The 26790-nt window shown below is 33.3% G+C and overlaps 2 protein-coding genes across 2 annotated transcripts; one reads left to right on the plus strand and one right to left on the minus strand.

Moving 5' to 3' along the window:
- Positions 1–4555: 4555 nt before the first annotated feature.
- On the plus strand, positions 4556–12165 carry LOC143538151 (putative disease resistance protein At5g66900). The gene is made up of 5 exons (XM_077031766.1): positions 4556–5189; positions 8711–9114; positions 9223–9584; positions 9656–9867; positions 11330–12165. The coding sequence occupies exons 1-5, from the start codon at positions 4556–4558 to the stop codon at positions 12163–12165; spliced, it is 2448 nt and encodes an 815-aa protein (XP_076887881.1).
- A 6236-nt stretch (positions 12166–18401) lies between these two features.
- Positions 18402–22789, minus strand: LOC143538152 (glutamine synthetase cytosolic isozyme 1-1). The gene is made up of 12 exons (XM_077031767.1): positions 22701–22789; positions 22068–22107; positions 21866–21969; positions 21705–21753; positions 19849–19955; positions 19667–19754; positions 19461–19589; positions 19294–19368; positions 18986–19039; positions 18889–18926; positions 18641–18800; positions 18402–18562 (listed from the first exon to the last, which is right to left on the minus strand). Exons 1-12 carry the CDS (start codon positions 22772–22774, stop codon positions 18410–18412), a joined length of 1071 nt encoding a protein of 356 aa, XP_076887882.1. The 5' UTR covers positions 22775–22789; the 3' UTR covers positions 18402–18409.
- Between the last annotated feature and the right edge of the window lie 4001 nt (positions 22790–26790).

Raw genomic sequence — 26790 nt, forward strand, 5'->3', positions numbered from 1 at the left:
AAGTGGAAGTAGTATTATATATGGCATACATTCAAACAATCAAATAATATTTTCTAACTATTCTTTTCAGTAGATTTGATGCACAAATAGAAAAAAGAAAAAAAGATAAGCATGTGTATTCGATTATGAAAGGGAGAAGCAAGAGTTGAGAAAAAAATGGAAAAAGATTCGTGTACGGAAAAGGACGTCGGTATTGGAGGCGGTGACGTGTTGGTGTATCCACCGATTGAAAGAAGTCGATAATTTCTTCCATCTTTAATTTCCAATTATAATATAAGACGGCACCACAACCAAGGTTTATGATAAGATTCTTTTCTTCTCTTCAGAAAGCATGTGATCATTTTACCAATTTATATATAGAACCCGGTTCAAAATATATGATTGTGAGGTTTTTTAAGTCACTCTATGTAATTCATATTACATTTATACGAAATTACGAGAAGAAATCCATAAAATAGACAACGAACAATCGGATAAAAATGGTATTTTTGAAATCATTTTGGTACCCATAACCAGACACGTTCCGTGCTCTTCTAATAATCCACCAATTGTTCTGTTAAACTTTAGGACTTTTGTTTGAAGGGATTACCATTTTCAACCATTGACCAATCGAATTCCAAACTAACACGGCCTGTTGACATTCTTCGAACACATGGTTTAAAACCTCCATCGACTTTGAACAAAACAGATACAACATGAAAGGAACATCTAAGCCTTTTGAGCTTAGATTATGGGGCTGTTTGTTAGCTTCTTAATGGCCATTAAGAGGCTACCTCTTAATGGTTAAGAGGTAGGCTTAAGTCTGAATGATTAAAAGGTATAGAGGCTACCTCTTAACCATTAAGAGGCTATGAACCATTAAAAGGTAGCCTCTTAATAGCCATTAAGAGACTTGGAAGCCTATCCCGAAGCAAACGCCAACTCAAATATTCACCTTCACAAGGACAAATTTATATTATCTCATCAAGCAATGAGCTTCAAATAATTCCCTCCAATCGAGGTATGATCGAATACCTTTAACCATAAAAGCATCTCCACATTCCCAATCCCACATGTCCACAGAGTCTAATGAAACTGACGAAAGACAGTATATAAAGGCGTTGTATTGTTTGATCTCCACTCCCCCTGTCCAATTTCATCTCTAAAACGAATTGATCAATCTTTCATTTAACAAATAATCTTTTTTATCCTCCAAATTACAGAGTTTAGAAAATCAACCACACAAACACTATTGTCTCTGATCCAAATATCAATCTAGAACAAAAATATTGTTACATTTCCGTACCTTATTTCTAACTAGCTTATTTCTAACTAGGATTGTAACACTCGTCAACTTCCGGTTTAATGATTTAGCGCGTGTAAAGTATGTATAACTCTCGGGACTTAACCGACGTTTCTCGGAAGCCTTTACGTCATCCCAGTACGTTAAAGAACTTAACTTTTCCTTCCATTTTGCCTTACACTTCAATTTGGAGGGACTTGGATGTAACTATTTTTATTATATCATAAAACAAATTAACCTAACCCTAAAACCCTTTCTAGCGGCCGATCGGAAGAGAGACCCCCCCTGCTCGAAATTCTTCTGTCCAGCCAGCTTTGATCCGTAAAAACTTCAATTCCAGGTCGGTTTTATGATTCCCCATGTCTCTTACACGTTAATTGACCTTTGAATTACGCGTATTGATCGAAAAACGACTTGTTGTAGGCTAACCGGGTGGCTGTCCAATTGAGCTTTTCCGGGACTGATTTGAGTGAAGTTTTTGCATCAAAATCCTCCTAGGTATGTGTAGTACATCATACGTGAAAATCATATACATTGAAGGTGTTTAGGTCGGTCGATTGATTTTGATACGAAAACTAGGGTTTACCGGGTATAGAATTGGCAATTGTTGAGTTTGATGCGTTAATCGATTGAATGACCAACCGAATCAGTTTCCGTGGCCCTAGGGGAGTTTAAGAGCTGTGGGAAAATTATTTTTTTTGATACTCGGGGCTGATTTGGTTGGTGATTGGTCAATCGAGTCGGCGGTGCACGAATTATCGTTTAAACGTTAAATTGAGAGTTGTAAAAAGGAACCGTCAACCCTATCAACTCATGTGACATAATTATGATGTATGAAAAGGTTAAGATGGGAATTTGGTCCATTTGGGGCTGATTTGTTTGACAATTGGTTTTAAGATTTATTACGCGCGTATTCGACTCGATTTGATTACCGGCGGGTGAGTTGTGCAGCATGGTTAGCCCCAACCATGATCGAAGGGTGGGATTGATCGAATGTGTGATAAGACAGTAAAAGTAAAAGGCTAGAAGTAGGAAATCGAGGAACTTAATAAAATTTCTTTTGAGTAAAACAACTTTATTTGTGTCGTTTTGTCGAGAACTTTTAATTTAATGTTTTTGGACCATTGTGCGATTTTAAAAATTAGGGTTAAGACTTTAATGAAAACGTTTTTAATGTTTATAATAACCGTATCGAGTGACACGTCAGCCCTAACCGAACCGGGGTGTTATAGTTACTTTCTTCATTTGAAATAGGCAATTGTAAATGGAAATCACTCGATGGTAGAAAGTAGTGACCGAATAACCAAAGGGGAGCTGCATCAGTATACTAATAAATTAATAATCACGAAATTGCTAGATCTGAGGAGGGGAAACAAAGAATGAAATTGAATAAATTAGTTTCTCAATTAGATTTAATCAAAATTAACTAGAGGTTCACATCTAAACTAGAGGTGCAATAGCCCTGTATTCATTTTCTTGGATGCTGTTTTTTAATAAAATTACATCATAAAAACAATCTTTTTTTATCTTTAAAACGAGTATAGTATTGATAAAAAAAAACAGTTTATTGTGTTTTAGCATGGTAACTTTGAGGTGGAAAAACACATACATGTTTAGCACGATTGTGTTTTACATGTGGTCTGAAATCATTTCAAAACCTCCAAAGATGGTTAGATTTGGTATCAACCAATGTTTTCAGATCCGGACCAGACATCGATCCGGACGTCTTATCGGGTCACGGGTCGGAACGACCCGGGAGGTCGGACCGGATATTGACCCGGATGACGTCATATATAATATAAATAAATAAATATTTATATGTAGTATTTAATATGTTGAAAAGTAATAAAAGTTTAGATTTTATGTTAAATATTGTTTTTTATTGAACGGCATATATGTTAAATATGTAACAATTAAATAGTCCTTTAATATAAATAGTAGTCCTGAAGTTACCAACAATTTTATGTTCTAACTTCTAAAATCCATACACCATGCTGAACGTCTTGAAGAGTTGTCAACTAATTGGGCAGGCCCTACTCATACACTATTTAGGCTTAATTGAAAAGCCCAACTTCACTAAGTAAAATATGTATTACCCTTTGCTTAGTAACCCTACCCCATCCATGTATTCTTCTTTCTTTACATCAGCTGCACCAGCCCCACCCCAACTTGCAGCCTCCATGTCTATCTATTGCCGGCCGCCACCGACTGCCAAACTTGTTTTCCCCATCAAGTTCTTAATTCTTATAAACCTTCTTTTCTTCTGTATACGTGCGTACATCAACACAGAAACTTGGTAGGCCAGTGATTTCGAATAATCTAGTGTTAAATTTTACTCGGATTTTGGTTATTCTTTTGATTAAGTTTAAAAAAATAGAAAAAAAAAGGTTTTACCGGTTCACCCGCTGGGTCATCGGGTCCGGGCCGACCGCCACCCGCAAAGTCCGGCCGGCTTTTTAAAAACTGTCCAATTACCCTGACCCGGCCCGGTATAGGATCCGGGTCCCGGTCAGACCGGTCCGACCGGCCGGGCCGGACCGGGTTTCAAAACACTGGTATCAACAACTCGTTACGACACATTTAGACTCTAATTAACTCAATGAAATCAAATTAAACTCTCTGTTTCACAGCATGTTGAGCCTTGTTGAGTCGGCTCGTCGGAAATCAGATGTGTTGCTGAAGTGGCCGATATCGTATTTGGTTGGCAGGGGACGCTTGGGTCTTAAAATTGTTGTTCAAAGTCGATTGAGTGGTCAAAATCGAAGGTTGTGGAGAGGCGAGAGGTTGATTACCGGTCGTTGTCTAAGAATTTACATTTTTTAATGAACATAAAAAAGCGGTCTATTAGTCTTTGAGATGCAAGCCTAAAACAGTTAAAACAAACTATATGAGATTAATTTTTGTATTTTAAGACTTTTAATTTAAAATGAAATTTCTTGGATCCAAACATGAAAGTTTTAAAAAGGATCTAAGTACTTTCTCGGAAAAGGTCGCGAATTAAAAAAAACAAACAAACAAACGTGCATGACACACAAGGGCTCAAATGAGGACATATCTTACGCTTTATCCGTACGTAAGCTTCTTGAACGTAAGCTCTTACTCTTTTCCATAACTTTTCATCGATCAGAAATTTTTATTCAACCCGGACATACTATAAATACATGTTATACGCAGCAGCTAATATTAATTAACCAGTTTATAATTTCATCTCTTCAATCTCAAAGTTCACTTTTACGTAAAAACTTAATTTTCAGGGTTTCATTAATCATATCAATGGCGCCTATGGTAACCGAGACTGCTTTAGAGCTCGTATTTAACGAGTTACATAAAGCGGTTGTAGAGCAAAGTATGCAAAGTGGCCGAATCAAAACACTACTCGCGTGCCTCCAAAATACCTTAAAAAATATAGAACCAATTTTTTTTGATAGCCGAAGATTGAGCAAAGTGTTGGATCGTCCTGAGAAACAGATCACGATGTTCATCTCTCACCTGGAGAAAGGAAAAGCGCTCGTTTTCAAGTGCTCAACGATCAAATGTTGGAATGTTTACGAAATATTTATTCATTCATATAAGTTGAATCGACTTAACAATGAGCTCTTGAGGTTCTTCTCAATAGAAATCCAGGAGAATATGATGAGCACTAGCATGAGGAGTTTGATTGGGATCTATGATTTATCACACAAAATGAATCAAGTACTTTCAGCTGTTACTACTCATGCACGTGCTAATCCTAGTTTGTGCACTGTTCCACGGCTTCCACAACATATTGTTGGGTTCAATTCGCATCTTGTAGAGTTGAGGCGTAGGCTGCTCAATTATGACACCCAAGTGTTGGTGGTTTCTGGTCCTGGAGGTTGTGGAAAGACTACTTTAGCCAAGATGCTTTGCCATGACTATGAAATAAAAGGTACCAAAATATGTTTGATCCGTTGTTTATTTCTGCGTGGCGCTATATTCAGCTATAACGTACATGTGGGTATTGAATGTAGATAGTCGCAGCGAATCAAATAGTTTAAGGGTACATTTTGAAGTATAGTATGTCGTAAAACAATAATAGGGTTTGCAACAATCTGGTTTGAGGATAACACAAAGAATATATAAAGTAAATTAACTTTATATACAACAATGGATCAACAGATCTTGGCGCAAATGCAATACATTGTTTATCTATCTAATATATATATATATATATATAGGGAGAGGATCAAGAGAAACCCACCTTTAGAGAGAAAACTAAAAAACTTTTAAAAAAATATTTTTAATTAAAAATAAAAAAGTATTTTCAAAATTCTGTTTTAGCCATTATTCTTATATTTCACTCGAAAAATATAAAAAAATAAAAAATAATAAAAAAAACCCGCTTTAATACACATACGTATTACTGTGCGATACCGTTGTATTACACATGTGTATTACTATGTATTTTTGAGTTTAATAGTGTTTTATTGCATATATTCAATATTTGTGTATTTTATATGTGTAGTAGTGTGTATTATATGGAAAAAAAATAATAATAAAATAAAAGTCGATTTGGTGCACATGTGCGTTAATGTTGTATTACACATACGCACTAATGTGTATTCGATGTGTGTATTAGTCTTATATTGTATATATACAATAGTGTGTATCAAATATGTGCAATAGTGTTGTATTCTATGCAATACAAACACTTTTGCATATATGCAATGCACACTATACCGACGAGGTTACCGAAAAGTTTTTTTTTTTTTTTTTGAACCAATAACAACATATAAGAATAATGGGAAAAAGAAACTTCAAAAATTTTTTTTTTAAGTTAAAAATTGTTTTTTAGAAGTTTTTAGGAGTTTTTAAGTTTTCTCTTTAAGAGGATTTTTCACTAGAACCTACCCCTTATATATATATATATATGCTAAGTATAAAATGAAAACCCACTTGAGTTATGAAAACCCTATGTAACATCTTTTTTTTTACATGTAATATATGTTGTACCATTTAATACAAAATATCGAAAAATCAAAAAAAAAATGTTTTGCTATTTTTTAACATTTTTTACTAATTTTTATATATCTATTCAAGAGAAAGAAAAAGTTATATTTATATTTACATTTTTTATTCACTTTAATTGCGGACCACAAGATTTAAAAATTAATTAAAAACATGTGATTGAGAATGAGTTTTTAGAGTTTTCACAACTCAAGTGGGTTTTCATTTTATACTTAGCCTATATATATATATATATATATATATGATCAGGATCATGTGAGAACTTTTTGGGAATTGAGAACTATGAGAACCATTTTGGACAAAAAAAACCCAAAAATAAAAAAAATCAAAAAACAAAAAAAAAACACAAAAATAAAAACCCAAAAATGAAAGTATACATATGTGTATAGGTATAATACGAATTAAAAAGAGAAAAAAAATTCTGTTTTTTTTAATGAAACCGGAATGAAATATAAGAATTTTGGTTTTTTTACTTTTTTAAAATTTTCTGTTTTGTTTGTTTTATAATTTTTTTAATATTTTTTAGAGGGTTTTTTTAGTGGTCCAAAATGGTTCTCAAAGTTCTCAATTTGCCAATGGTTCTCTTAGAATCCTTACCCTATATATATATATATATATATATATTAGATAGATAAACAATGGATCAACAGATCTTGGAACAACTTTTTTTTAGAACGGCGACTTTCTTTTTATTTAGGCTACCGCACCCTCTAAATTTGGAGAGCCCCGATGCCCCACTCTGACCAGAGTATGTTGTCTTAACCGGGCCCACGCTGGCTTCAAAGTTTGGCTTGGGCGTTCCCCTGAGAAACCATACTGCCGACTGCCACTTGACATCCGTTGTGCCACCACAAGAGCAGAACTCTCTGGCGTAACACACGGTGGGACGAAAACCCGGTTGGGCTCAGGATTCAAACTGACAACCTTTGCACAAGACCTAGTTCAAATCCTTTATTACCAATATCCACCCAAATATGACACAAGTAGGATTCGAACTGTCGTATCCTTTGGCACCATTTAGGACAGTTATGATTGCAGCCAAATTAATGATATATATATATATACTAGTTTTTGAACCCGTGTATTACACGTGATTTATCAAACGATAAAAAGAAAAAAAGTCTTTTATTTCAATTGTGATTCTCAAAATACTTATCAATTAATTTAATGTAGACTTAAAGGAAAAACAAATGGGTTAACAAAAATTACTAAAATAGCATGGTTTTGGAAACGTCCGGAAATTTAAAAAATGTGCTAAAGTTGCGTAGTTGGTCAAACTTCAGGTATGAAAATGACACTAAGTTATAAAATTCACACTATGTTATAACCCGCTTGATAAAATGATTTTGACCCGTGACCCATGGATAGCTAGAATGAATGAGATGAGAGATTAGAAATTAGGAGAAATGTAGGCTTGACACATAAGCTTCCACATTTTATTTTATTAGAGCATCTCCAGTGCAGTACATCAGTTTTTGTTTCAAACCGCCAACTCAGCATGCCACATCAGATTTTAAACCAACCTAAAAAAACTTTTATTTCTTCTCCAGTGGTTATTACATAGTTTGTATTTCAAACCGCCAACTTATCACCTACTTTTCCCTTTATTTAATCTAAATCAATTTATATCTTTTATAATTAAATATTAATATTTCGTATATATCTTTTAATATTTATATCTTTTATATTAAAACAATTACTAGAAAAAACAACACTTTAAAATTAAACTTAAAACATACAACATTTTTTAAAAAAACACACCTAAAAAACATACTTGAACCTAAATAATAATTAAACTAGGCTATGACGTTTTCTTATCGTCTCACATAAAGGAGAAGAATGCATTATTTCTTCGTCGCTCGAGCTCATTGTTTGTGTAAAGGAATCTTAAACTAGTAAAGAGAAATTGGAGGCAAAGATTATTTGTTTGTGTGATATATGTGAATGAAGGTGTGTATAAAAAGAGCTAGTGATATAAATATTACATGCATATAAATAATAAATAAAAAATATGTGTGTGATTTATGTGAATTTAATCCAACGGATGTTTGCATAACTATTGCATACATATATATATATATGGTTGTAAATATGGTTGTTGAGGTTGTTGGTCACTTGGGCCCACATTCAAAGCAATACACCAGTCCTTGTTTTCAAATCATGTTCTAGCTTACAATTAACTCCAATTTTTTAAATCAATGGTTTGTAATTCAAAGCTCCTTCATGTGGGATTCCAATACATCCATTGGAGATGCCCTTGGTATTGTAAGATAAGATGCCCAATCTTAATAAACGTAATAATAATTCAAATATATATGTTTTAAGTATGATACATATAACAGAAATAATAATGATAAATTTGATTTAGTTTATATCTTCAACATTGAATTACATTCTTTAACGAGATTAAGTTCTTACTATACTCTATTTATATTTTGACAGACATGTTTGGTGAAAATATCGTTTATGTTACGGTCTCTAGACAATCCAGTCTTAAGATCATCATCCAAAAAATATTTGAACATCATGGCGAAAATCATTGTGAGTTTCATACCGATGAAGAAGCCAGGAATCAACTTGATAACCTTATAAAGCGAATGGGATCACAAAAAATGTTATTGGTCCTTGATGATGTGTGGTCGGAACTTGAGTTCGTTATTCAGGATCTTATGTTCCAGACACCTGGATACAAAGTTTTGGTCACATCAAGATTCATGTTTCCAAGGTTTAATTCTACATATGAGTTGGGTTTGTTGAACGATGAAGATGCACGAACTCTTCTTTGCCACTATGCATTTCCAAGTGACGGGATTCCCATTAATGTGACGGATGATCTTGTGAATAAGGTAGAGATTAAAAAATAAAAAAGAGAGCATCTTGAATTCTTATATTTGTATGATATTTATGTATATCATAATATCAATTTGTAACTTTGATTGTGCTTCCGGGTGTAGATTGTTAAATTCTGTAAGGGACTTCCATTGGCCCTTGCGGTAGTAGGTGCTTCGCTATGCGGACAACCTATGCTCAAATGGAAAACAACTCTCAATAAATGGTTAGAAAGTCAATCTATTCTGCAATCAAACAGCAACATTCTTCATAGTCTGAAGTCAAGTGTTGATGCACTGGATGAGTTGCCTATTGTTAAAGAATGTTTCTTGGATTTGGGATCCTTTCCTGAAGATGAGCGGATTTCAGCCATGGTTCTTAAGGATATGTGGGTGGAACTGTACAATCTTGACGACGAGGGAATGTATACATGTGAAACTCTTCTTGAACTCTCACTAAGAAATCTCATTAATCTTGTTTCAATAAGGTAAATGATTTCTTGCATTATATTAGATGTCATTTGTCCCTTGTTAAACCAATATTCATATTATTTTACAGGAAAGATGCTAGTGAACTCAACGGCTATTGTAATGAGCTTTATGTTACACAACATGATTTGCTAAGAGAATTAGCAATCTACCTGAGCACTCAAGAACCTGTTTCAGAAAGAAAACGGTTGTTCATAGAAATTCATAGGAATGAGTTTCCCACATGGTGGATTGCACAAATAGAACAACCTATCAACACTCGTATCTTATCTATTTCAACAGGTTTCATATCTCTCTTAACCTTTCGTCACACCCCACTTTTTCGGTCTAAAGTGACTAATTGATACGAACTTAGCTCCGGAAAAAATGGCATAACTTATGGGTTGTTCCTCTGCTTCCAAGGAGTTTAATGTGAAGTTTCTAATAAACTATTAAAAGAAAAACTTTAGGAACCAAATTTCTCCAATCGCGCCTATTCTACGCTTCTTTCTATTTTCTATAATTTCCTACTAATCACCTATTGTGCATGTTTAATTAAAAACACATGTCATCTTTAGATGGTGAATTGATAAACAAACAATGTGATCAAAACACATTTTTAACATTTTTTGAAATGCAAATAAGTCATGCATATATAAATCATTATAATTTCTATCTTAGCTTTTCATACACATATACTTATTCAACTTTCAATATACTCATGATCATGTACCTTACTGAAGTTCAGCGTCGACCTGCGCATTTAACAACTAACGTTTATTCTTATCACAAGGCCATAGGATGCAAGATACTTTGTTTTAGTGATAGTAGTACGTTATGTTATATAACACCCCTTGAGTTGGTGCTCACATAAATAAAATGTCGCCCAGAATTGATACTTGAATATGAACAAATAAACAATAAGGTTTTCTTGATTACAAAGTACTTGGGATTAACCCAAAATTGTTTACATGATCAGATTTTATAACCCCCGGCCGGAATCTCTAATCGACACGATGATTAGGCAGATCATCTCAACCATTTGGTAATACATATATATTACATTACTTGGTAGGCTACCAAGTTTATAATTTGACTCTTAGACCCCTAGACTTAATAATTACATGCATGCATAAAGGGACACTAAACATGAGTACTACTATATAATTACACAAATGACATAGACTACTTGTGATCCATCATGATTATATTCAACATACATGATTTCTTCTAATTAACCATCATTTATCTTACATATCATATAATGATATAAACAAACGGGTTCTAGTGTTTTGATGGCGAAACACACCCACTATGAACATGATTAAAGGATTTCTTGTGATAGAATCCTTGTTCTTCTCCGATTCAACTCAAGCAACTCAAGATCTTACTGTTTTTGTAATAAAAACACTAATCAGCAATTTACCGTCATGAACACTAAAGTAACCACTCTCAACTCTTTTAATGATCCCTGGAAGATATATAACATCTCAGAAAGTTTAGGATGTTTTTTAAATGCCTGAATAGCCAGCACAAGTGTGTTCATAGTATTAAAACATGCATGTTGCCATTAGTGTAAAGTGTGTAAACAATGCTACAAACGTGGCTGGCCTGTTGTTGTACCATGGGACCACACTCATACAGCCCATACGATACATCGGTCATATGATGTCATACGGCTCGTATGCTAGCCTGTATAATTGGGTATTACTCCTTTAATGCTTGAAAAAACAAGTAGAAATTTAATTGTAATATTAATCTGCAGATGAAGCGTTCGGCTCAAATTGGTATGATCTACAAGCACCTAAAGTTGAAGTACTTACATTAAATATAAGGAGTAAAAAATACACACTAGCCGAGTTCATTAGAAGAATGGTCCAATTGACGGTTTTAAGTATTACATGCTACAATGACTATCCTTCTCAGCTACACAATCTTTCGTTGATCAAGTGTCTATCCAACCTAAGAACAATCAGATTCGAACACGTTTTGGTTTCCTCTCTTTATCCAATCTTTGCATTGAGGAATTTAAGGAAACTTTCGTTTGTTATGTGTGAAATCGGCAATGCTTTGATGAGTTCTACAACTGAGGCGCCATACATACAATCAAATATCACCGATCTTGAAATTGATTTGTGTTATGATCTGACAGAACTACCATCAGAACTATGTAATCTTGTTCATCTACAGAAGCTCAGCATCACCAACTGCCAAGAGCTCGATGTTCTTCCGAAAGGGCTAGGGAGTTTGCTAAATCTTGAAATCTTGAGGCTTCATTGCTGCACAAAGCTGAAAGAATTACCAAAATCTATTGCAAGTTTACGCAATCTGAGGTTCATCGATATATCTGATTGTCTGAGTATAGCTTTACTGCCTGAAGAAATTGGTGAACTAGGTGGATTGAGAGTACTTAAAATGGATGGTTGTAGTGGGTTGCAAGAATTGCCGGTGGCTATTAGCAAATTGTCGCAGTTAGAAGAGGTGATATGTGACGAGGAGACGTCGTATCTGTGGATGGAGTATCAAAGCGATCTTTTTAACTTGAAGATAAATGTTGTTGAAGATGACAGGTTTGAAAGTTTTATGAAAATCGTTCAGTAAGCTCTATTGATCCAGCATTTGCCATTAACTCTATGAAGTATATTGAATAAATTGTTTGTATATTCTGTAATTATATGAAATTATATGTTATATATGTACATGTGGTTATTTATGTTAATATTTGAAGTCATTGTATAAATTATGTTCGTCGTTTTAAGAATATGTATGAAGTTTGTAAACTACTTACTAAGGTTTTTTTGTTTAATTAATACTCATCGTATCGGGGACTGTTGCAAATGAGAAGAAATAGCAGGCCATTTGCTTGCAGCAGCTGCAGCAATGTACAAAGGATAAGTTAGTTTTGTTAGCTATTTTGTTTACTACCATAGTTACAAAAGATCGATCACAGTTTTGGTGGTTCCCTGCGTACATAACAATGGTAATTTTACAAAAGAGTGGTGTCATGTGGTTATCACTTTGCTTTCTTGTTGCTCTCTTCTGCATCTGTTGAGTTAGTAATAAGGTATTTGGTTATTTGTAGTTTAAGTAAAGCTGAAACAGGACTGTACCTATCGGTTTGTGATCATGTGGTCTTTTTGGATGCATTGGTTTTGCAGCAGGTGTTACGGGTGACAGTGCGACATCGTCTTTTTAAACACAGCCGCAACAGGTGTATGGGATTGAGTTTGAAAAATGTTTATTAGCTTATAAGCTTTTTCAAAAAGCCATTTTGAAAAGGTAGGATTTGGGGCTTTTGGAAAAATGCTTTTTAACCTTTTCAAAAAACTAAAATAGGAAAGATTTTTGTGATTGCCAAACACATTTTAAACTATTGGCTTTTTGAAAACACCAATAAGCCAATAAACATTTTTCAAACTCAATCCCAGACGTGCCAAATAAGTACGAAGTCTAATGATCCCCATTTTAAAGAAGTCAAAGTTTGAGTTGAAAGTTTCGGTGGTGTTTGGGATTTCTTATGAAAACTCCTTATAACTTTTCAATAAGTTACAAAAGTATAACTTATTAAATTATCACTCTTACACCAAAAGTAAACTCAAACACCTTATTACTTTTTAATAAGTTAATAAGTTATAAGTAGGCTAAAATAACCAATCCCAATATGGACATTATCTTTACTCATCAAGTTACTTACATTAAGTTGAAAATTATTAGACAGAACCATTTAAATCCAAGGAGTAAAGTATTAAAATCGTCTCTAAGGTTTATTTAATTTTGCGAATTTTGTTCAAAAGGTTTGTTTTTTGCAATTGAACTATTCAGACTTCCCAATCGTTGTCAATATCGTCCAAATTGCTAACTCTGTTAGTTTTTTTACGTTAACTCAGAGGCAAAATTGTATATATATATATATATATTTAAAAAAATAATAGAATTCACTAACTAATAGATGGTACTCACCATCTTCCACTTCATCTTTTTCATCCTTACCCTGCCCCACCCACGCCTACCACAACCGTTGTAGAAACCCACCCACCATGACAGACCTTTATCTCCGGCAAACAACATCAAAACTGAGCTACAACATCTCCATAAAACTCATATTTTTTTTGACAGAATAGCAAAAGACGTCCTTTATGTTTGATCGTTTTTCAATGAACGTCCTTTAGTAAAAGAAATGACAGAAAACGTCCTTTATGTTTAAAAACATTATGTCTTTGGCCCTAACCTAGTTAACTTTTCTTGTTAAATCTGGTCATGTGCAAGACACATGAGGGTATTTTGGTCATGTGTAGAAAACATCATTTACGTTAAAAACTCTATCACGTTACGTCCTTTGCCCTAACCTAGTTAACTTTTCTTGTTAAATCATAGCTTTTGTTTTTACTTTTTAGGCTTGAAGCATGAATCTTGATTGAATGAGTGGCATGGAGTGAAAAATGCAGGCTGTAACCTGACTTGTTACGGTTGTGTGAGTTGAGTCATCAACCTCGCATCGAGTGGAACAGGCGGACCTACGTTAGTCGTACGGGGTCGGCCGACCCTTGTGAAAAAATCCTTTTTAGTATTATATATGTGTTAAAATTTTGATCGACCCCTGTAAAATTTTGACTCCGACCCTATGAAACTAGTGAGAATGTAAGATGAAAAGAAATGATTGAATTTGGAGTTACCTGAAATTTTCCGGGTGTACGTGGAAGTTGCCGGAGGTGGGTGCAGGTTTATAGAAGAAGATGAAGGTTAATATTTAAAAATGAGTATTAAAATTTAGGAGGTGAAAAAGTAAGTATCTTGTACACTAAATGTCAGAAAGATATATCATCACTACTATTGTTAGTTGTTTACTTTTTCCATATTAAATAATGTAAATTGATAAACACACTTCTCTTTTCCTATGTTGTGTTGATAAACACACTAGCTGTTCTTTTATATTCTTTTACTTTGGCAAACGATATATATATATTTTCTTTAGAAGAAGATAATAGTAAATTTCCATTCCTATGAAAAAAAATAATAATGGGCAATGAAAGTTAAGAAAGTGAAGACAAAAAAAGTGAATAGTGAGCTTTTTTACTAGCTTTATTAAGAAATAACAAGGAGAAGAAGACTGTGTTTCTAAGTTAAAGTGCATATAGTCAAGACAAGAAGTAATATTTAGTTGTTTATATTATGTTTCATATATTTTTTTAATTATATGATATTTTGTTTAATTATCTTATTTTATATATGTCCCCGTCTGAATTGGCATGGCCGGATCACCAAACCGCACCGAAAAAATTTACATACCAATTTAGCCCGACTCGAATGGCCAAACCGGATTGAATTTTTTTTCAAACTGATTGTCTATTGAGTACCAACCAAAAGGTATTCCGACCCCTGTGAAAAAATTTTCTGGGTCCACCACTGTTACATATATACTGCCACTAACAATATACATTTTCAATATTTATTAAACACTACCCTATTCAATATCACACATAAAAAGACATTTAAAACTAAATACCAAAATATGAAACATATCATGATGGAGCCAAAATAAAAAAATAAATAAATAAAGCCCTGTTACAAATGTTTGCAGCTCAATTGATATAACTAAACCCGATACAAATGTTTGCAGCCCAATATATAAACCCGATACCATAGCTAAATAACCCACTCGCACTAAACACAAAATATGAGCCTGGTTCATCTATATAAATAAACAGGAATACCAAAAATATAACAAACACGATGGACGTACGAAACATCATGATAACATTTCTAGTCTAGCTATGCAGTATAATAATGTGATAACATAAATTGATAAAATAGTAATTTAAACTATTAGACGAGTTTGAATATAACATTAGATATTATTAATAATTAAATGAAGTAAATTATTAATTATTAAGACAATTACGCGTGTTCAAACGATTGAAGAAACAAAAGTAGATGAAAATTCTAAAAAAACAAGTTCCACTCAAAACCATTGAAAACCCCAAGTTATACAATAATTTTATTCATCAAAATATGGTTTTAGATATGTCAAAAAGAATACTCCAAAGAAAATCTTTTAAGCCTTACGATCACTATCCAAAAAGGAATAATCAACATTTATATAATCAACTTTTATTCACAATAACTTTCAAGGAAAACTAATTAATATTTTTATGATCATTACAATCCATATATATATAGAAACAACGATTACTTTAGTCTAATTATATTCTGTGTTTGATCATGATTATGTGATGTTACTTTCGTATCCATATACCCTAACACCATATAATAGAGCTAGTTTGAGACCCGTGTATTACATAGGGAATTAATAAAATTATAATATTTAAACATTAAGCAAAATACAATCAGTAACACAATTATCATATATTGTTAATACAATTACAACTTATATTAAAGTTATAGGAATTACAAAACAAACATTACGCAAGTGTTTTACAAATAAGAAAAAATTTTCTTGTACACTACATTTGTGGTTGGTTTTATTGGTCAGATTACCTTGTTTATCAAGAATCGAAAAATCTTTAGCACATACCTGCTTGTAACTCTTGACAAGGCGACATCTAGTTGTCCATGTGAGAACACGAGTTCTTTCAAGTACAAACCAACCCTAGATAATGATTGGCCTTTGCTTTTGTTTATGGTCATCGCAAAACATAATGCAAGGAGAAACTGTCGTCTTTGAAATTTATATGCTATTTTATTGTCTGTTGAAGTCAGTGGTAATCTATGGATCAAAACTGTATATCCAATGTTAGTTCTAGAAATAATTTTTGTTTCAACTACACGAGTACCTAAAGATATAATTTGTTGTCGAGTAACGTTACATAAGCCTTCTTTCTGGTTAAGGTTTCTAATGAGCATAATAGGAACACCAACTTTTAGCACAAGCTTGTGGTTTAGTAAGCCTTCTTTCTGGTTTAAATAAAATTTAAAATTTAGAAACTTTATAAATATTTCAGTTATATGTGTGTGTATAAAAACCTGAATTCCGAGATGGCTGCACAAATAAAAATCAAACTCGGTAGGATGGCAGATCTTTGAATCAACAACAGTGCCTATAGCGCAATTCCGATATGAAAAAAAGATAAATTAATTTTGCAACTAAATAAGAGAAAATGTAAATACTAACTTTTGAAAAGTAACATTGTACCGGGCGTTATATTTCCAATCCGGTCGACAGAATTACGATCAATAAATAACTGAAAGAAATTCATAAAATGTTGTGGAAATTTAGTTAATATCATTGCTACATTAGCTTCATGTGCAAACGTGTATAGATCATGCCAGTTAACTATCATAAAAGACAGATATCCAAACTCATAAAACATCATATCCGAAATCATATTATTCTTAAAATTTATCTACTTTTATTTTTGTCAAACTCATATAAACAAATGTCACAGAAACCGCTAGTGTCACCAGATTACATAGAAGATACTTACAAAATGTGAAACGACTACTATACCCTTTAAGGTCTTCAAATACCAAGCGCATGTAACAACATTAGCACATTATTTATATTATTATCATGCTCAAGATAACAAATCATACCATGACAAAAAAAAATTAAATGTTTAATCTTTACCTGTTATGAACAAAGCATGCTTTCTCATGAGTCATTAGAGAAAATCATAACAACCACTTTCAGCCTTCTTTTCTTTTTTGCACTTGTGTTAGTTTGAACAGCAGAGTGATATGCAGGTTTAATACCTCTTTATTTTAAAGCCATAACCTATAAACAAACAACTTATGTGTCAAAATTTGCGAATTTATCATTAAAGAAAAAGACAAAAGTGATAATACCAGATCTTAGCTTCAGAGAAATGAGCGGCTTACAACTATAGCAGTTTTATCAGAAATTAATGGAGAAACCTACCTAACATCAATGGAGTAATAGCAAATGTAAATAACCAAATAGAAAAAAGGAACCTTTATTGACCAGCATTATCCCAAATTTGAGTGTGCTTATAACTACAGGAGTATTGCTTGAAATTAACGGTGGCACCTAGTAGCTTAAATATATAAATAAATATCTATTCAGTTAGAAACTAATAAACATAACAAAATAACAGTTTTACATAATCTAAAACCTTAAAATCCTAATATGCTCCATTGAGTTAGATTTCGCCCCCGTTCACCTAATCTATATCTGACCTAAACTATGCAACAATTTAAAACTAATAAAACTTGCAAATTGATGGATCTAAAACAGGGAAGTGTAAAATTACCTAATAGTAAGGAACAATGGAAAACAGGAGACGGCGGTGGGGATGAACGGTCCTGTAGGTCTGAATCGATAGCAGCGGTGGGGATGAATGGCGGCGAACTAATAGCAGGGTTGGGAACATAGGGTTTGTTATTTGAGAGGGGTGTGTGTTGAATGAAAATAAATGGATTAATAATATATGGATCCGGAAATCATTGTGTGGGCGGGTTAACCCGAAATAAATACCACTTTATTGAATATGGGTTAAAAAAAGCGATAAGGGATAAAAACTTAATAAGTGACAAAATAAAGTAGTGTTTTATTTTATTAGAGCAGGAAGATTTTATTTGTCGGTCAAATATTTGATACCAGAAACACTTTTTGGCCCAACCCACAACCCTCCCATTCTTTGCCATCTTTATACGAATAAAATCATATAAATCAATCCTTCAACCTTATTATTAGAATACGCATGTCAACAATACACCCATGACCAAGGGAAAAATCCAGTAGTAGTTCACATAACACATGAAGTTGAAGTAGAAATTAATAAAAGGATTGTCCCCTAATATCATCAAGTAAATCAGTTCTCAAATCTTCCTCCAAAACAGGCTTCATAACTTTCATCATCCAAACTCATTATTTGTTCCACAGAATGGTGGTCTCAGCAATCATGGAGGTCACCACATACGGATCCATGTTAGACGAAGGCCTTCGGTCCTCAAAATACCCTTTGCCTTCTTTCTCCGTGTCACGCCCCACACGAATAGACGCGCCACGATTCGCAACACCCTACACAAACAATTAAAATACAATATCAAACAAACTATTGAAATTATATAATATAACTGTTTATGTGACATGGTGTACCCATATAAAGGTGTTGATGTCAGCGGTTTCATGACGCCCCGTAAGCCGACGCTCATTCCCGTCACCGTATGCTGCAATATGTTCTTTGTGCCTCAAACCCATCTTCTCAATAGCTTTCTTGATCACCTCATACCCGCCTTCTTCCCTCATGGACTTTGTGCTAAAAGATTATTGTTAATTGGTTACGAATTTATTATTAGAATAAACAGAGAAAACATGCTTTAAGTAAATCTAAAATACTGATTTACCTATAGTTTGTGTGCGCACCAGCACCGTTCCAGTCACCCTGTTCAAGATTTTACATCATTAGCATGGTTTAAATTAAAAAATTGAAACAAAACTGACCGGAATCGGCTTGGGGTCAAATGAAACCACCACTCCAGCAATCTCGGTTATCCTCTGAACAAAACAAAACCTCGATGTCAAGATTCTTAATCGAACTATGTATATCCTAACAAGGGTGATAGTTATGTGGCTACCAAATAACTAACTATAATAAATACCCTTAACTATCATTCAACTAACCTAATTAACAAATAAATAAACTTAGGATTTAATTAATAATACAATAAACTTAGGATAACAAAGGCTTGATTATTATTCCAACAAGGTAAGCATTAATAAAACGAAAACAAATAGTAGATTCACAATACCTCAAGAATGTAACGAGCCACCCAAAGTTCATCACCAGCAGAGATACCTACAGCCGGTCCAACTTGAAATTCCCACTATATAACAATCAAGTAGCTTTTTGTAATTTATAAGGTTGCGAATAGAAAATAAACAGTCGGGTCCGGGTCAAACATTTTAAAAGAATTACCTGTCCGGGCATAACTTCACCATTGATTCCACTAATGTTGATGCCAGCATAAAGACATGCCTTATAATGAGCGTCAACAATATCGCGACCAAAAGCTTTATCAGCACCAATACCACAATAATATGGCCCCTAAAATGAAATAATATTTATAGTTAAAACTTGATCATGCTATTTGCATTTATGAACAAGATGATTGATTTGATTACCTGTGGACCAGGGAAACCACCTTGAGGCCAACCAAGAGGCCAGTTGATATCTTTCTGCAACAAGGTGTATTCTTGCTCAATTCCATACCTATTATTAATAAGGAAAACATTGAATATTGAGTTCAATTACATTCTTTTAAAGTAAATTATTAAAAAAAAAAAAAGACACTTTTGGAAAGTACCATGGAACCTCCTTTTCGACGTCCGGGTGGCTGAAGATCTTAGCTGCAGCATACCTTTTGTTAGTCGGGATTGGCTCACCGGCTGGAGTGTAAGCATCACACATCACCTATAATAATAATACGTCAATTTTATTAATCTGGTACAGAGCTGCAATCACAAGGCACTTATAGTTTTGGACAGAACAGTTCAAACCCAAACCAAATTCACCACTTTTTAAAACCATCTGACCATCCGTTATGGCGCGTACCCACTTTGGTCGAAACTAAGGGTGTTCAAAAACCTTTAAGCTGTTACGAAAGCATTCTTCATGCTTGGGATTGAATTTGAAAATAGCTTATTGTCTTATTGGCTTTTTTAAAAAGCCATTTTGAAATATCAGGATTTGAGTTTTAGAAAACAGATTTTTGACCCTTCAAAAATCTAAAATAAAAAGGATTTTTGTAATGGTCAAAACACCTTTTAACTTATTAGCTTTTTGAAAAAACCAATAAGTCAATAAGGTGTTTCAAACTCAATCCGAAACATGCTTTATTATCACGGTTTAGTGTTTGTAACCAGCTTGAATAATAAAAACATAATTTTTTTTATATATATAACTTTAAAATAATAATGTAACTTTTCCATGTATAGAAACTAAATAATTATAATAGGATGAATTGATGTTATTCTTCTCTTTTTCTTAATTAGTATATATTCATAACTTTTCATTTTAACTTCTTTTAAAATACAAATACAAATTATTCTTACTAGTCTATGTATTTTAGGAAATTATTTATATCTTATGAATCAGTAAGATATGTTATTACGTATATTATTAAATTTAACTTTTTTGTTTTATTTTTTAATCATTCGTCTATCAGACGCGCTCTATCCTAGTGTGGTACTAATTAACCTATTTCATGCTTATTAAACTTTTTCTTATTTATAGTAAAACTTTTAATAATCAAAAAGTAAAGGTTTACTTTTTAAGAGTTTCCATTTTTACAATTTCTCCCTTTATTATCCTAGTGTGGTACTAATTTACCTTATTTCATGCTTATTAAACTTTTTTCTTATTTATAGTAAAACTTTTAATAATCAAAAACTAAAAGGTATACTTTTTAAGAGTTTCCATTTTTACAATTCCCCTTTATGAATAATAAAATCAAAAATACTTTGTTGATGGGAATCAAACTCACAAACTTATTTTTAAATGTGAGTGGCTTACCAACTAAACTAGGATGAATTGATGTTATCCTTCTCTCTATCTTAATTGGTATATATTCAGTTATTCACAACTTTCCATTTTAACTTCTTTTAAAATACAAATACAAATTGTTCTTACTAATCTATATATTTTAGAAAATTATTTGTCTTATGAATCCGTAAGATATGTTATTATGTATATTATTAAATTTAACTTTTTTGTTTTATTTTTTAATCACCCGTCTATCAGACGGGCTCTATCCAAGTGTGGTACTAATTTACCATATTTCATGCTTATTAAACTTTTTCTTATTTATAGTAAAACTTTGAATAATCAAAAAGTAAAAGGTTACTTTTTAAACCTAACATTTCCGTAAACTTTTGAAGCTAAAATGTTAGAACTCATGTTTAAAAAAGGAAAAGAAAAAAAAATCGTGGGCCCGGCCAACCCAATTATTCCGGCCGGGACGGTTTAGTTTTCCCAAAACTGTATCTACCGGCTTGGTTCAGAAATGCAATCCAAACCGTCCAATTTCCAGCCGCTAAGAACCCTAGTCGAACCCACCCCATTTTGACCCAACCCGGTAACGACCCGTTACCCCACCCGATCTGCCCGTTTTGCGTTGGTATAAAATATACAAATAATATATAGAAATTCTTGAAAATTTACCAATATGTTGTTGCCCCTTCTGAAGGGATCCTTGAAAATGGCTTGAGGGCTGTTTTATTCGTCAATCAAATCCACAATATTAGTCCAAAAAACAAAATTAAATTAAATTCTAACTTTTGGTGATTATTTAAATTTAAAGTTAAAATAAAAAGTGTACGCACTATAAAATAACTTCACTATCTTCCCCAGGTGCTTGCCCTGTGCTGGACCCATCAAAGTTCCACTTTGGTAGCTTCTTCGGATCATCCACCGGACCCGAAAGTGTCTAAAAAACACAAATAAATTGAGTTTAAATAAATGAATAAAGCTTAAATAAATCATTGGTTATAAATTATAATAACCATGAATGACAGATTTAATTACTCTTGCTTTGCTTCTAACATCCATGCCTGATCCACCAATCCTGTTTACACCAAAAGTCGCTAGTTATAATAAGATGTTAAATAACACAAGAAATTATTTTTTTTAACATAAAAAATTAATTGGGATTAAACATAAATTCTTTAGATTATATTTAATCCCTTAATATTATGATCTCAAAGATTATAAGACTAATTTAGTAAGCATAGTCTTGGATTCTTTGACTGGTTCCGTACACAAAAGTATTAATTTAACACTTTTCATTTTTTATTACAGGACCAAGAACAGAGGAGCTCAAGAACCAATGATTATTATTATTAATAGTTTTATAATTTTCAACTAGGGATCAGCAAATGTTGTTGTACCCCTCGTATCAGTATTTTCGGTACCAATTCGCTTTTTGCATTTTTCGGGATCAATACTCTCAACATCACCGGTACTAATCTGTCTTGATGTACCTTCAAATATCGTACTATAATAACTTTCGGTACCCATGCTGGTACCGGTAATAAGCTCATCCCGGTTTTCAGCACCCCAAATTACTTGGAAAACAAAACTATTAAGACAACTATGAAGCATGGTATGGTGATGAATTAATTAAAATTAAAATACATACAGTAGAGAAGAATAGAATACCATATGTACTCTGCAATGATTTTAGAGGTGGAATCAGTGAGGTTAAGGTTGACAAGATCAGAAAGCAAGGCCATGAAGACCAACCGAATGCAAGTAAGTTCGTTCGTTCTTGGGAGTTGGGTGGAGATAAAGAGGATTGATGATACTAAACTGATAATCAATATGGAGTTGCGAATTACAAGGAGGTTGGTCGTGCGTTTTTATAACCGGAGTTGGCTTTTTTTCTTTTCTTTTTTATTTAATGCTTTAAGAGCAAAGATATTGATAAAAACATTCCTCTTTAATGCTTATAATAATAGTTATCAATAGTTCTGACGGCATAGTGATAGGAAGGTTTGGGTTCTTTACTGGAAACTCAAGTTTGAAAATATTTTTAAAGAGCCACATGCCATGCAAGCTGTCACGTAAGCAACTTTTGACAACTAGGTTTGCCTTGTAAGCATCAAACTAACGGAGTTAACATTTCGTTAGTCGTGGACCATTGGAAACAAATACACCTTTAGTTGGGACCGCTACCAACCAAGTGCTAAGTTGGGACTGATATTTGCCAAATACAACTCATTCAATCCGAATGATCCCACCTCGTAAGTTTAATACCCGCAACTAGATCCTACGTTTTTGTTATTCGCCGATTAGAATCAACAAATTTTCAAAATCAAACAACAACAACCCGAAATTGTTCATGAAATATAAATAGCATCGTAAAAAAAGGAGAAGAAAAAAACAATGTTCACAATTATTCGCCAAACCACAAAGTGGACTCTGTAAGAAGAAACCATGTTCGAATCACATGATCGGTGATAATCAGTCATCTACATCTGGAAACGCATTGCTTAACATTTCTCAAAAGAATGGGACAAGGAATATAGTACCAACAAGAAGTTAACACCAAAATGGGGAGACATGAGGCAAAGGTAACGAAGTTTAACGTGATTTACAAACTTCTCAACAACTAAAGAAGTGGTTCCAATGCAACATCCAAGTTTTGTAATATTAAATAAATTAAAAGGAGTCTGATCGATGTTTTAATGAAAGTTAAAGATAATTAATGAGGGGCTAAATGTCATTATGAAAAGCTAAATACGAAACCCTAGTATATAAATAGCAGCCAACACCGCATAATAATTTCATCATCTTCACCAAACTTGGTGGTAAAATCACTCAACATGTTTGTTGACAAAACTCCATTTTCTACGCATATGCAGGTTGCTTGAAGTTGAAGTATGGATACTTAGAAAGACCATAGGGTTATATTGAAGACAAACTCAAATTTAATTGATTGTATATTTATTTATTTGAATGGTTTTGTTGTATTTGATTATTGTGTGTATTATTTGAATAAAATAATTAATTAGATATTGTCATTTATAATTATAATAGTATCTTCGAGCTATGAGCAATTGGATCACGCCCCGACATTTTCGCCTTAGGTTGGGGTGTGACACGTACCAAGTATATCACATAGTCAAGCCCTAACAACCCTATAAACCGGCTTAATGAGCAGAGACATGATGCTAAGCGTGTCGTGATATGCCTACCAAGTGACCACATTTGTATGGATCCAGACAAACATATATCTTGCCTAAACTTTAGGGATCAATAATCCCATCTAAACTGTTTGGCTTTGTTTAAATGACTCGATTAAATACTTTAAAAGAGTTGGGTGTGTTCACCTTTTTGAGTTCGGTCATTCTATAACTAATCTCTACCTCTCAATGATTATTTCAAACCTATAGTTCAAAATAATAGTTTAATCAATTATCTAGATTGTTGTACAATCTAGCTTCAGACACTCTATGTTTGGCTTTATAGTTTTAAACCTTGATAAAATATTTTTAATGTTTTAAATATTAATTTAGACTTTTAGTCGATAAAATCATTCCTTTTGATATTGACGTTTTTTTCATTAGAAGAAATGTTCAATCTTTTAAATTTTATGTTTCTATCTTTAGAAGAAATATTGTCAATTCAAAATCGTTTTATGTAAAACCTTTAGCTTTAAAACTTCAAGGTTAGACTATACATCTTACTAGGGTCAAACCTAGATGATGAATTTACTTAATCATCACCCCCACCTTAACGCGAATACTTTGGGTTATCAAATTTGGAAATGATCGGGCAACACTTTTACTACACGTCAGGTGTCAGGGAATGATATGTCAGGACCCAGAACAACGTCGCGACTCCAACTCGATGGCACAAACTTCGAGGGATCGGAATAACAACTTTGAATTGTTATGGCATGCTTTACGAAGCACGTGGCACGTTTATCTAAACACTTAGTGTAGTTCCAAGGTAATAGGAATGATATGGGATGTGTGAATTCTTCAATTATGCAACCATGTCTCGCCATTTATAGCTAACTTCCTAGTCCGCTAACGAACCGTCGGGGGTCCACAGCGGTCCATCCTGCCGCCATTTGATGCATCACCCGACACGCTTCAAACCCTTTAAGAAATAGATAACTTGACAGTCGCGATGAACCATTAGCGGCGCAGCCGACAGTTTGCCAACAAGAGACTCAATGCTACGTGTCACTCTCAGTTGATCCGACTTCGACATTACGCGAAGGACCGTTGGGGATTTCACGGTGGTCCGCTAGGAGTCAACTTGCACAATTTTCAAGTTTAGTCCCTGCATATTTATAGTTTAATTATTTTTTTCAAAGTTTTGAGAATGTTACACACAATATAAGTGGAGACATTTCTCGTGCCCCATTGTAATCGGGAACACTTCTATTACAATGTAAATGGAATACATTTCTAGTGTCGCAATGTAATTAGAGACATTTCTAGTGTCGCATTGTAAATTGGATAACATGTTTAAAGTCATGCTCTGATGGTTTGCTCCAAATCTCCTAACCAGGTTCCTGGGTTGAAACCCGGTCACCTGTTGCATCTTTGCTAATTTTGATAACCTAGCTAGCTTTGGCTTACAAAAAAAAAGGTGAAAGATTTAATACAATAAGGGTTTATCAGCATCACGTCGTGACTTCTTACACCATCGATTTTAATAATGCGCGGTGACAAAATTGTAAATTTCTTCAATTCCATTTCCATCCTATTAACTATCTGCGTGAATCAGTTCGATTTAGTTTGCATTTTACGTTGATCTTTAACCTAAACTTTTGGATCGGAAGATGTTAAATCATGCCAATTTTGAACTGAACACAAATAGAAGATTCATGGCGTTAAATTGCCGAACTATGATCCAGAATTGATCAATAAAATCAATATAAATCTTGTACTAATCATCAATTGACCCTGATATCACATTCAATTTTGATTTGAACATGAAATGAGAGTAAAATAGCACAAGTGATTTGAATGTTAATTTTGTTCTGAACTTAATTTAATTTTGTTTTGAGAGTAATTTTAATCCGTTTAGGTCAGAAATGCAAAATAAGGTAACGGTTCGGCTAAAAACCTTAACAAAACTAGCGGTAACCGGGAGACAACCCAGCCTTTTATATTACTGCTTTATTTCATTTTTCTTTACACATATTAGTTTTTATTTGTGTTTTAACAAAAATAGTGAATCCTAAATGTGAGAGTTTTCATGACGTTTCAGTTGAGCCGGTTGGAGCACACAATTATTTTACATAAAAATTTCACAAATCTATAGACAATTAGACATTCGTATTTCATATTCATAAGCAAACATACGGCGGATATTAAAGATTCTAAAGTGTCAAAAACTTTATTAACTACCTTTCCCCATCCTCCACCGCAAACAATTATGGAAATAAACTTTATTAAATAGTGAACAATAATTCATGTTTCTTACGAGGCTTTGTGCTAAACCAATAAGGCATCTAATAAAGCTGTATAAATGAAAACAATTTACATTAGTTTCATAAAAAAAAATTGTAACATACAGAAGCATTTATTAATTTAGTATAGGGCTATAATCGAGCTGAGCCAATGTGAGCTCAGGCTCGATCTCGAACTTAAATGAGCCTGCTCAACTTCTGTTTGTTAACTTTATCAAGCTGAAAAATCAAACTTAAACATGGCTCGCTTAAAGCTCGAGTTAAGCTCGTTAATTTTTTTATTAATTTTTAAAATTTTATTTATTTATGTTTTTTTAC

Source organism: Bidens hawaiensis, unplaced genomic scaffold, assembly GCF_021521415.1.
Source record: "Bidens hawaiensis isolate Kalapana, Puna unplaced genomic scaffold, B.hawaiensis_p1.1 tig00011475_1, whole genome shotgun sequence".
NCBI classification, from domain to species: Eukaryota; Viridiplantae; Streptophyta; class Magnoliopsida; order Asterales; family Asteraceae; genus Bidens; species Bidens hawaiensis.

Bases quoted from the DNA above. Each gene is read 5' to 3' on its own strand.
- LOC143538152 (XM_077031767.1), bottom strand. From the start codon at position 22,774: ATGGCCTTGCTTTCTGATCTTGTCAACCTTAACCTCACTGATTCCACC. The intron at 21,754-21,865 runs GTGCGTACACTT...CGAATAAAACAG, and splicing joins GATAGTGAAGTTATTTTATA to CCCTCAAGCCATTTTCAAGG. The intron at 19,590-19,666 runs GTAATCAAATCA...ATTTCATTTTAG, and splicing joins GTGGTTTCCCTGGTCCACAG to GGGCCATATTATTGTGGTAT.
- LOC143538151 (XM_077031766.1), top strand. From the start codon at position 4,556: ATGGCGCCTATGGTAACCGAGACTGCTTTAGAGCTCGTATTTAACGAG. The intron at 9,115-9,222 runs GTAGAGATTAAA...TTCCGGGTGTAG, and splicing joins CGGATGATCTTGTGAATAAG to ATTGTTAAATTCTGTAAGGG. The intron at 9,868-11,329 runs GTTTCATATCTC...ATTAATCTGCAG, and splicing joins TATCTTATCTATTTCAACAG to ATGAAGCGTTCGGCTCAAAT.